General features: G+C 41.5%; 1 protein-coding gene across 2 annotated transcripts; it reads left to right on the top strand.

The window, feature by feature from the left end:
- Positions 1–13: 13 nt before the first annotated feature.
- On the top strand, positions 14–12,185 carry LOC113134111 (AP-2 complex subunit mu-A). Of its 2 annotated transcripts, XM_026313348.1 has the most exons (13): positions 14–170; positions 1,580–1,701; positions 5,795–6,060; positions 6,390–6,472; positions 7,235–7,240; positions 7,408–7,543; positions 7,979–8,123; positions 8,440–8,457; positions 8,962–9,081; positions 9,210–9,345; positions 9,435–9,532; positions 9,697–9,808; positions 11,034–12,185. In XM_026313348.1, exons 2-13 carry the CDS (start codon positions 1,628–1,630, stop codon positions 11,166–11,168), a joined length of 1,329 nt encoding a protein of 442 aa, XP_026169133.1. In that variant the 5' UTR covers positions 14–170; positions 1,580–1,627; the 3' UTR covers positions 11,169–12,185. The 2 variants fall into 2 exon arrangements, with proteins under 2 accessions (XP_026169133.1, XP_026169134.1); XM_026313349.1 differs by lacking the exon at positions 8,440–8,457.
- Positions 12,186–12,416: the final 231 nt, after the last annotated feature.

A 12,416-nucleotide genomic window follows, 5' to 3' on the forward strand; every position in this document is an offset into this window, starting at 1 on the left:
CCTGTCGCGGCGGAGCGGCTGTGCGTCAGGACGGCGGGTCAGCTGACCGAGGACCAGGAGGAAGGAGCGGAATAAGCGGGTGTGAGCACTGGGAGCCTACTGGATCCTGACATAAGCTATCCGAGGCCAAACGGGGAGCGAAAACTGGTGGCGTCCGTGAAAGAACTAGGGTAAGGTCATCGAAGTCGAGTAGGTTAAAACCTTCGGAGCGAAGTGATTGTCTATAGCCCGGTAATCGTTACGGAAAGCCGGTGAGACGATTTCATCCGTTGGCGATGCTAATATTAGCTAAGCTAGCTGCGACTCCCCTAGCTAACGTCAAGCTAGCCGCGGCAGCTAATGTGCAAACGGAAATGGTTAGGTTTTTACTCTTAAAATAAAGGTCCACTGTATGCCATTACGCTTATTTTTTAATTACATAACATTACAGATGACGTTGGTTTTAAAATCCCAAACTTATTAATTTGCTCCTCGTTGATAATTAATACCGTTGTGTGGTAAATGGTCGTCAAAAGATCAGAAGTTCTCCTTACCGGAAGTCCATTTAACGAACCGCTGGTCGGCTTCACACCAGCTAGCCTGCTATCGTCAGCTAAATTAGCCTGCTACCGCTCACTCGGTCTGTTCTCCATCACTTCGATCGTAGCTGAAGGTCAAGCCTCCATCAGGACTGTAGCCTCTTAAAGAATAAAATATAACAGGGTTTCGAGCAAAGACGTCCCTCACCGGCCGACGAGCAGAAGAAGAAATATGAAAAATTGATGAACGTTAGGAAATGGCTCGAGTGAGCAGACATCTTGACTTCGGCCAATGAAAGAGCGATTCAGCCCGCTCAGGTCCCGGTGTCTTATTCGGTCACGACTCGGCGTTTTGGTAATGGGAAAAATGGTTTTACTAATCACGGGCCTGTATTTAAGTCGTGTGACTTTTTGGACCACCGTTAGTTGAAGTTGTATGACCTCTGTCTTCGAGGAATCTCAATCATGTCCTTCATCCGCTGGTTTCCAGAAGCTTCATTCTTGAATGGAAGCAAATTCCTATGATTTGTTGTTCTAGACCATACGCAAATCAATTTCATCTCAGTTTCCCCTGGTGATTTTTATAGGCTTTAGTTGTAATCTTATTTTAGATTTCATGTTTAGTCTGATCAGGTCCAAGCAGCATCAAGCAGTAAAATGCAATCCAGTAAGAGCAACAGATTTCTTGACGTCTACCTGATGGCATCCTGCCTCAAACTGGCCATTGCTAATCTGCTGATAATCTTACTTTGGAAGCAAACAAGGAATCTACTGTGGGGAGAGTGGTGGTAGAGGAGCCTTTTTCGCTTTTATGCACATGCACGTAACAAAAATGAGTCACAACAGTGGTGCAGCTGCAGGGGACATTCAACTGGCAATAGAGTGGGCGAGTGTGTGTCTGTGTGAGAAGGAAGGACAGAAAAAGCGGATGTGAGGGACAAATGCCCCCCTGTACTGCTGGTCGCTCTCTCACTTTTCACTGCTTTCATTTCTCTGTCACCCCCTTTTCCTTTCCCTGTTTCCTTCCTGCAATCTTTTGCTCCATTTCTATCTCTTGTCAGGCGGGATTTGGTTTCACCATGGCCAGTTGGGACTGAGAAGCAGCCACAATGATTGGAGGACTGTTCATCTACAACCACAAGGGGGAGGTCCTCATCTCCCGGGTCTACCGAGATGACATAGGGTATGTTTCACAGGAGCAAAGCTTCAGTCACACTCCTAAATATTGGGGAACCTAGGTCTGTGACAAGGTCCTGGTCCTGTGGGGATGAGAAAGTATTTGTCCCTTTTCCGAGGCAATAAGCTTACATATGTCTTTTTTTGTTATATATTTTGTTATATTATATAAGTTCAGGCTCAGCCTGTGTGGTATTACATTTAAGGCAATCTCACTGACTTTTAGATTACACCACGTCCGTCACATGCATACATGTTAAGAATCGGAAGGAAAATTACTATGTAAATGCAGTGATCCTCCCAGTAAATAAATGACAATGGCAGCTTGCAGTGACTATAAAGACAAAAAAGTCCAATTGTACATAAGCATGGAAAAATATCCTCTTTCACTGTTTTTCTATATTGTATGAGGTAATGATTTTGGTTCAAATCACAGCTTCTGTTGAAAAGAGTTAGTGTAGATCTTCTAAACTGACCTCACTGTTGATATGCTGTACTCTGTATTGACAACCACATCTCATTCTTTGGATATGGAATGATAACATTTAGCTTTAATGCCTTCAGTCAAATGGCTTATTTTGGGTATGACATACCCAATCAATGTAAAAAAATAAATTCATATTTTTTCTTAAATCTGCATTATAGGTGGTTTCCTAGTAGTTTCATTAAATGTATTTGAAGAAGGATTTAAAGAAGGATCATCTTTAAGATGTTGAACCCGTCACGGATAAGTCCTCTGTCATTGTAACATTGGACTCATTCTTTCAAAATAAGTACTCACAAAAGAGAAGGGTCCCCACCTTTAATACAACCTGAAAATGATTAGTGGGTAAGTGTGCATGTCTCCTATCTTTGACAGTTTCTTTTCTCTCTTTTTTTTTTTTGGTGGTGCAGGTTTTTGAGCTTTAAAAAAAAATATCAAAATTATATCAAAAACAGCAATTTTCTTCATTCTGACAGGAAGGGATGGGGAATTGATAATTGTCTGCTTTGGAAAAAAAACATTAAAATTACAGCAGGTTGTTGTGGCACAATGTAAAAAGATATTAAAATAGACTCTGATGTCAGTAACTAAACACAGACAAGGCATGAGCCAGTCCAAAACTGAGAGCTTGTGGTAGAAAGGAAATTGTTCCTTTGCCTACTCTAAGATGAACAACTGGAAGCGTAGTTGCATTATCCAGCATAGCCTGTGGTGTAACCATGTAGTTAAAAAAAAAAAAAAAAAATGTAGGTCAGGGTTTGGTACTTAACGTGACAGGTCAAAGGCTACATCATATCCATAACGGTTTTGTAGACTCAGCTGTGGGGCCAGAAGAACACAGTATAAATTATGAGATCTTTTACACTTTCTTCCTTCCTTGCCTTTTCTTTGTTACTTGTTTGTGATACACTGTTGATGTGCTGTGGAGATACACCCTATTATCACCCTCTGTTTTGTGTACACCCAGTCACATTCAGTGTTTGGACTGAGGTCAAAGTAGGATGTTTGCAGAGCATACTCTGTTCCAGTTGTCTTGTGGATTTACACAGTGGGGGTCGGCAAAGTACAGAGAGATCACAAGGGTGGCGGTGCACACAGTTTCCAGTTTATTATGTACAACTACCTACAAATTGTGCAGTCTAAAACAACAGTTTTGCAATGAATCCTCTTTCATGAAGGTGATAATATTCCGAGGTGTTGATTCAGTTTGGAAAATGAAGTTTCTGGTGCTGACAGTGTTTCTGTTATTTTCTCCACAGAAACACTGTGCTAGCTGCTGTGAAAAAAATAAAGCAGCTAGCTTTACATTTATTTCAGTAAAGCTAGCTGCTCAGCGTGGCATGTTGCACCAGCAGACTGTGCCACTGAAATGCTATTAGAGTTAAACAAATGCAAGGTGTACAGGTGTGTTTAAATGGCATGCAGACTTCTGTGTGCACAAGGATCCCCTCCGTCGCCTATTTCTTTAGCTTTAGTCTTTGCTCCTTCATTGCCCAACACCAGCACAAATACATCTGTTTCCCTTCAGACACACAGCACAGTGGGTTCTGCAGAATAACACTGAATACATACTAAAAGGGAACAGAAATTGAATTCAGGCTTTCATAACCACAGGTCATTTTCCTAGAATGTGTATAATGAGGAACACTTTCATTTGTTTTTCAGTAGAAAGAAAAATTACATTCTGCTGTTGTCCACACATTTCCACTGTGATCATTTTTGTTGATGCCAACTGCATCACTTGCTTTTGGTGATCCTCCTTGTTGCTGCAGCAACACAGAGTAAACCAGACACATTATGTTACCCTAATGCCTGCAGTGTATGTGTGGTGATGTGGAAACAGCTCTGGTACGCACGGTTAGAGCTTTTAGTTAATGCTGAGATAGATCATTGATCCACTTGAAACAATGAAGCTGTTATGCAGTGGTACTAATTAATCAGCACTTGCCATGCTGTTGTAGATGTAACACAGAGCGCAATATAATGTTGCCAATCTTCTCCTGAGATACTCAGTTACAACGATGGCATCATATCAAACACCATGTTACTCACTCTGTCTGTGTACATGATGCACGAAAATGTCTCTTGTGCATTTTTGTCTCTACTCTCCTTTTACTTCATCCTTTTTTTTCCTTCTCTATCCTCTGTATCACCATTTTCCTCCATCTGTCCATCTTGGCCCCTATAGGAATAGGTAAGAGTCGCTCCAAGGAATCAAGCATGACCCTTTCCTCTCATGGCCACCGATCAGTGACCCCCCCAAAACCCCAAATTGCATGCCCATTAAATCTACTGCCAACTTCCTAATACCTCCTGTAAGCATGAGTCACCTGTCATGACATTACAGCGGTAAACAAACCTCCAGTTACTGAAATACACCAGCCAATCAATGAAAGCCAGACAATTCAGCCACTACCAGAGCCCGCCAATGTTTATTGTTGCTCACCATCAGCTCTACCAGAGCCTAAGCATGTGGTCTGAGCATGAGATATGATCAATAATTTAGTCCTCTCATCTTTTTTTTTTTATTTTTTTGCCTTTTGTCACATAGAAGCCAAGAGGTGTTTTAGATTCATTTGACGGTCTTATCTGTATTTGGCATCTCTTGAATGAAATAACCTACACTGGAGTTTATATCTGTGGGACATTGACAAATATAATAGACATCGCATGTTCCGGTGTTTGTAATGTAAATCAAGGAGGCTGCCACCGGTAGATGTCTGGTTTGTTTTTCATGGTACCATTCAAAAATAGAGACAGTTTAAAGGTTTGCATATAATATATACTTTTTTGGGGGGGGGGGGGGGTTATGTGTTTTCAGCTTCCAGTTAGCCAGTGTTATACATCTAAATAGATTCCTGCAAAGTTATTTGTATTTTAAGATTTGCACCTGTATATTCTTCTCAGGCATTTGCCAGCAGGATTTAGTATTCTTGTCAGAACGTGCTGCCTCCTCTCCACTAAGCCCAGTTATTCATAAATCCACTTCAATCAGGGCTGCGTCTCTCCGGAGCATCTTGGCAGTAAGCTAAGATGGACCTTGTCTCACTTATTTTCAGTAGATCAGAATTCAAATGTAATTCATGTGACATCTACCTTTTTTTTTAAATAGCCGTTCAAATAAAGATCATATTTAGACCAATATATATCTTTTGTTCCCATAGTCTCCAGTTAATTATAATGCTGTTGCTCAGTATCAACCAAATCTCACAGAATTTTCTTTTACCATCCTGATAATTATCCCTATTTACACAAAACAGTAGTCCTTTTCTCCCTCTAAGCGCACAAACCCAAGGTGTCCTTTTTCAGTTGGATGGACATGTTTTGATAATTGCTCATTCCTTTAAATGGATGGAAGTGTTGTTGATACCTAAAGGGTTTGTTTATTTTGAGATCAGTGCAGATCTGATAATAAACTTGCTGTACTTGCTTTCCAGCAGCATTTTCACACGATGTCACAGGGTGGGATACTGTTAATAGCTGCCTGACTCTTGCGTAAAAGCCTGGAACAGTTCTCTGCTTTTGACATTAAAGGCTCTTTTTTTTTTTTTTTTTTTTTTTTTTTTTTTTGTTTTGTCTGTCTCTGTCATTCTTGTTCTCCTTCATCACGTTACAGGCGTAACGCGGTAGATGCGTTCCGTGTGAATGTGATTCACGCCCGCCAGCAGGTTCGATCCCCAGTGACCAATATTGCCCGCACCAGCTTCTTCCATGTCAAGCGCTCAAACATCTGGTTGGCGGCAGTCACCAAGCAGAATGTCAACGCCGCCATGGTGTTCGAGTTCCTTTACAAGATGTGTGACGTCATGACGGCCTACTTTGGCAAGATCAGCGAGGAGAACATCAAGAACAACTTTGTGCTCATCTATGAGCTGTTGGACGGTAGGAGACGACTACTTTGATGTTTGTTTGTGTAATAAGTTTCCCCATAATATGAAATGAATGGAGAAGCGGGCAGCTGTGGGGCATACAGAATCAAACATTATGTTGTAAATATCAATAATGATGGCAGAACACAAAGTACAGTAGCAGACTTGGGTCTTGTGTGATTGGCATTGACCAGGGATTAACCTGCAGCTACGGTCTGGTACAGGATGAAAGCGTTAGACCATCTGATGTCTCTCTTGGTCAATGTTGGGGTTTTTTTCTGTCCTAGTTTTCTTACCATTCTTATCTGTTAGAGGCTGTAATGTTTGTGTTTGTTCATACAGAGATCCTGGACTTTGGCTACCCCCAGAACTCAGAGACCGGCGCTCTGAAGACTTTCATCACCCAGCAGGGCATTAAGGGACAGGTCAGTAAACAGAAGGCATTCCCAGGTTATTAGATAGACTTAGCTAAAACTAACACAACCTCCTACAGACTTCCAGTAAATGAGGTTGGCGTATAGTGAAACCATTTAACTCAACCTAATGGTCCTTGTGGAGGTGGTAGCTGGTATTGCTTCTGAATTGTATTGCAGTATACCCACCCAGTGCAGGTACACTACATAATAGAAACTTGAGTAGAGTCTCTGAGTAGAACTCAACTTGGGGAATCAACAGTAATAAACAGGTAATAAATACATGGTTTTATTGAGGTTTGTTTGATCTGGATCAGGCAGATCAAAACACTTTTATGAGATTGGTTTATTATAATCCATTATACTTGGTGTAGCAGCTGTCAGCAGCACTCAGCATTATATTGAAACCTATTCCTAAATGCAAAGAGCTACAAGCAAGATAGGCAGTAACAGTGATTTAATTCTGTCTGGCTGGTGTCTCTTTGTGGATATAGTATAAAACAGTGCAGATGACATAATATAGGACACTATTAGAGGAAAGCATGTATATTTTTCCACAGCTATTTACCTGCAAAACACTTAAGTAAATTCAACTGGTTTACTGGTGGTAAATACGATTTAAATTGTGTGTAGAAAAAAACAAACTTAGTTGGCATATTTTTTATATGTAAACAATGTGTATGATTAACTAACCAAATGAAATAATATTTTACTGTTTTTGTTTTTTGTCTCGTTCTTTGCTCCATCTGTGGTCCTGGACGTTTCACACTTCAGCACCAGGTAATAAACACCACGCTGAGGTTCTAGCTCAGGAAATTCATGTGTTATGTTTATTTCGTCCTCTGCTGTAGTGTTAATGATCCCCCTTGATCGCTGCCCTGCTTTTGTCAGTCTGTCAGGCCTCTCCTTTTGTCAGTAGTGACACAGCTTCTCTCCCTGTCTCCCAGACAAAAGAGGAGCAGTCTCAGATCACCAGCCAGGTGACAGGGCAGATCGGCTGGCGTCGAGAGGGCATCAAGTATCGCCGCAACGAGCTTTTCCTGGATGTACTGGAGAGCGTCAACCTGCTCATGTCGCCACAAGGTCTGTTAGGCCTCACCGAACTGGACGGCCACTGCTGGTGTGAAAGATTGAGGGAAATTTTGTTTTTCTTTAGACAGAATGCTTACACTTCTATTTATTAAGATTTTATCTAAGAGCTAATTCTGTACCTGGGAAACACTAGTTGTCCATTTAGTGGCCAATATGGTGCTCTTGGTCATTGCCAGTTTCAGCTGCAGTGCTGCTCAGTGATTCAAAACCTGCACATTTTTACTTTGTGTTTAGAAAGATCACTCATGAAAACAAAATTTTGCATGAAGCAAATTCCTTCTTTCTTGTGAATCTTTATTTTTGAAAGATGAGGATTGAGCAAAATTAGGCTGTATAACACAAAAAATGAGGCAGGTAATCCCCATATGTACCATGTTCTGAACAATTTTAGATCTGATTTATTCTATTTTTGCCCCGTCCATCCAGGCCAGGTCCTGAGCGCCCACGTGTCTGGCCGAGTAGTGATGAAGAGCTACCTGAGTGGGATGCCGGAGTGTAAATTCGGCATGAATGACAAGATCGTCATCGACAAGCAGGGCAAGGGAGGAGCGTCCGATGACGCAGGGAAGAGGTGAGTGATGACAAAGCGACAGCAAATTGAATCTAAACCATATTTTGACATTGATGCTGAAAATGATTTAGTCTGCATTTTAGTTTGTGTATTGTCATTGGTGCTATAACTTTTTTTCAATCTTTAAAACCCTGATGGAAAAAAGAAATGGATTAAAATTTTAAGAGCCCACCTTGTCTGTTAGTCCCCTGTCTGTTCTTATGAGTGTTGTCTTGTTCATGACAAGACAAGCTGTTTAATTTCTTTAATTTTTCTTTCCTTTGGATGCATCTCTCCTTTCTTTCCCTCTCTTTCTTTTCTATGTGCTGTACCTCAGTGATTTAGGGGGAGGAAGGTACTGTACTGACAACTGTCCTCACCCTTGGCCCCCTCAACACACACAAACACACACTTGTCCTTGTCCAAGCCCTTTCGCACATTAAGAATCTGTACATATGCACTGTGCAACCATCCCCCCCACCCCCTCCACCCAACACATAGACACTCAACACAAATCAAACACACCTTAACTCTTCTGCCCGTTGGTTGTTTCCTTTTTTTTGTAGAATGGTTTGTTTTCTTATCCCACATGTGCCTGCTTGACTTTTAACCCTTCACCTATACACCTAACAAAGACTGTGAATTAATTTCAGAATAGTTTCATTAACCTCAACCAGGCTGACATCTCAGCACTAGCACTTGTGTCCGTGCGTGTACTCACATGTAGATGTTTGTTTTTTTTAAACTATGTTTCTGGACTGAGGGAGAGTAGTAGTTTTAGCTTTTGGATTGGACTGTCATGACTTCATATGTGGACTAATACTCCTTTGTCACTTTTGTGTGTTTTCTCTCCTGGCAGCGGGAAGCAGTCCATAGCCATCGACGACTGCACTTTCCACCAGTGTGTGCGTCTCAGTAAGTTTGACTCAGAGCGCAGCATCAGCTTCATCCCCCCTGATGGAGAATATGAGCTCATGAGGTCAGTAGATTCAGTCAGTTGTTTTAAAGCTTTCAATTTATGATTGAACTGTCCAGACGAAACGTTAACAGTGAAACAAGTGAACCTGAGGGAATCCGTGTTAAGAGCATTCCTCCTCCTCGTTGCAGGTATCGCACCACTAAAGACATCATTCTGCCGTTTCGAGTAATTCCTCTGGTCAGGGAGGTGGGCCGCACTAAACTGGAGGTCAAGGTGGTCATCAAGTCCAACTTCAAACCCTCACTGCTAGCTCAGAAGATTGAGGTGAGTGCTCTGTAAAGTCGAGCCTCTGACAAATGTAAACGCACGCACAAATTCCAAGTTACAAAACAACTCCGTTATCAACTCTGCAGGTGCGTATCCCAACGCCGCTCAACACCAGTGGTGTGCAGGTCATTTGTATGAAGGGAAAAGCCAAGTACAAGGCTAGTGAGAACGCCATTGTCTGGAAGTGAGTAGTAGTACTCTGCTTGCCGGCAAGTTAATTATTACCAACCTTTTTAGTTTGTTCCTTCCTTCTCACACAATGTCCTCTCCTGTTTTGTAGCCTGTTTTGCTTGGCCCATATTTATTCTTGAGTGTGTTAAAGCTTACTGTTTGTGTAATCTTCTGTAGGATCAAACGTATGGCTGGGATGAAGGAGTCTCAGATCAGCGCTGAAATCGAGCTGCTGCCCACCAACGATAAGAAGAAATGGGCCAGGCCTCCCATCTCTATGAACTTTGAGGTTAGAATACATCAACACAATACATCACACAATACAGCCATTCAGATAAAGACTGAAGTTAGATTGTGTGTGTGTGTGTGTGTGTGTTATATTAAAGACGGTGTATTGGATTGATCTAGTGCATGTGAGAAAACTTGAAAGTTTTGCATAAACTGTTAAATGATATTATAGTTATAGCCAAATTATAATTATATTATACTAGTTTAAATCTTCTAAAAAGTTGCTTAAAGCAGTGTTTTCTGTTTAACTCTGAGGTATTAGCACTGCAATATTAGTTGCTTTTAGCAAACAGCTGTGTTACATTGGTAAAAGGATGCTGAGGTTAGAGCTGCCAGGAAGGAGGCCTAGAGGAAGACCAAAGAGGAGGTTCTTGGATGTAGTGAAGGAGGACATGAGGATAGTTGGTGTGCGTGAGGAGGATACAGAGGATAGGGTTAAATGGAGGCAGATGATTCGCTGTGGCGACCCCTGAAGGGAGCAGCTGAAAGGAGAAGAAAAAGAAGCAAAAACAGCCTTGTTGAACAGAAAAGAACATATTTAAGTCACTTCAGTGTATAAGTTGCATTTCTCATTATACTAATTATAGTCTAAATTATCTGTGAAGAACGTAGGCTAGGCATAACAACAAGCAGAAGTGCATTATGAAATTCATTTATCTGTGTCAAGTAACGTTAAACAACTGTGCCAACATCGTGGGGTGAAACAGCGTGTCCTCCTTCTCTCTTGGGTCGTCTAAAGGCCGACATTCACTCCAAACTGTTTCAGCTGCAGACTTTGTTACCTGCACTTTGAAATCTGCAATATAACGCTTTCTTTTGGGCAATAACGTTTCTCATTTGTGTTGTCATAGGAGTTGTAGTTTAGTGTGAACATGAACATTTTTACTTCTTCAGCAGTATAATATTATCGTCAGTTGAGTCAAGAGGGCCATCTAACACTAGTGACTACTTGACAAAATTAGTGTTAATACACATATAAGTCACTTCGCGATATAAGTCGCAGGACAAGCCCAGAGGAGTAAGGTGTGTGACTTATAGTCTGGCAAATACGTTAGATGTACCAAAGAATTTTACTAAATGTGATTTGTGTGTCAGTTATGCAGATCACAACCTTGTTACTGCTTCCTCATACGCACACATTTCCTGTTTAGGTTTGTTTTGTTTTCTGCAACCTATTTAACAACCCACAGCTCCCAGCACGCCAACGCTTCTCCTAATCTCCACAGGTTCCTTTTGCACCGTCTGGCCTGAAGGTGCGCTACTTAAAGGTGTTTGAGTCCAAGCTCAACTACAGTGACCACGATGTCATCAAATGGGTGCGATACATCGGCCGCTCCGGCATCTATGAAACTCGCTGCTGAAGTTCACCCCCCGCCAGGCAGCGAACTCACCACTTTCCTCCCATTTATCCTCTTAAGATTTTTTTTCTTCTTCTTCCCTACTTCGTCTCTCCCCTCCCCTCAGTCCTTATAGCTTCTCTCATACACCCCTACAGTGACCTCCCCCACCCCTTCGTACGTAGGTGTTGGAGACTGAATTTACATCGTAAAAAAAGTAAACATGGTATAATGCACAGATATATGCAAAATGTGAACCATTGTATCGTATATATCTTGTAGTGATGAGTAAACCTGTAAACCAACTGGTGTATGAAAGAACAAGACAAGTGATGCAGGGGGCACCGAGGGGGAGAAGACTGGAGGCGCCGTTGGTGTCTTTTAGGGTTGCTCTGTTGTGTTTATTCAGTGTTACTGTTGCTCAAGCTTCTGTCCAGTTACTTCACATGTCCCAAAGTTATCCCTGGTCAGATTGTTTGTAGCTGTTGTGGTTTATAATGAATCCTGATCAAGTTCCTGAATATGAATTTCTGTCACAGTAGTGTCTACCCATCAAATTGAGATATGTTGTCCGAACAGATTGTGGTCATTTAGATCTCGACTACGTTCACTGCCACTGAGCAGGATAAAAGTATAATTATTTTCTAGTCACCAAGTCTCTTAAGGGTAGTTAGGAAAGAGGTGGTGTTTTTTTTTTTTGTGTTTTTTTTTTTTGTACTTGTGTTGTTTCCTTCCCCTGCTAATCTTTGATATTCATTTACCAGCAGCAGCCAGTGAGTGGGAACATTCCAAAACAGTTTGGAGGTTTGGTCATAATCCTCAGCAGGAGTCATGACTCAAACTTCCTAAATGTTTCTTAAGCACTAAAATTGACTCAATTATTACACTATTTTGACTCAAAGATCAGGCCTGGGGAGTAAGTGTGTATCTGCATTTGTAATGAGGTGAGGTCTCCCCCTGGTGTTTGCCTCATCACTGTCCGCTTCTTGTTTGTAGCCCTGGTGACCGTTCTGTTCAATAAAACCAGACAATGTAACCTACCATGCTCTGTATTTTCATTTGCCTGAGATTATTTTTGGGAAAATCTATTGTGACACTGTTTCCTCTGAACAGAGGGTAGGGTGGAGCAGGAACAATGGCTTTTCAGTGTTTTTTTTTGCAGCTTGGCTTTGTTCTTGTCCATTTGACAGATAATTTGGCTCAAAACCTTTTTGCTCGTCACGTTTTACAAGGAAATCTGCTTTAAAGTTATTGAGTACATGATAAATCCAT

Source organism: Mastacembelus armatus, chromosome 17 (genome assembly GCF_900324485.2).
Source record: "Mastacembelus armatus chromosome 17, fMasArm1.2, whole genome shotgun sequence".
In the NCBI taxonomy this organism is placed as follows: domain Eukaryota; kingdom Metazoa; phylum Chordata; class Actinopteri; order Synbranchiformes; family Mastacembelidae; genus Mastacembelus; species Mastacembelus armatus.

What these genes read in the sequence shown, in the direction of transcription:
- LOC113134111 (XM_026313348.1), top strand. Translation starts at nt 1,628, where the DNA reads ATGATTGGAGGACTGTTCATCTACAACCACAAGGGGGAGGTCCTCATC. An exon ending in CCTGCTCATGTCGCCACAAG is followed by an intron (nt 7,544 to 7,978) that starts GTCTGTTAGGCC and finishes CCGTCCATCCAG; the next exon opens with GCCAGGTCCTGAGCGCCCAC. An exon ending in GGAGAATATGAGCTCATGAG is followed by an intron (nt 9,082 to 9,209) that starts GTCAGTAGATTC and finishes TCCTCGTTGCAG; the next exon opens with GTATCGCACCACTAAAGACA.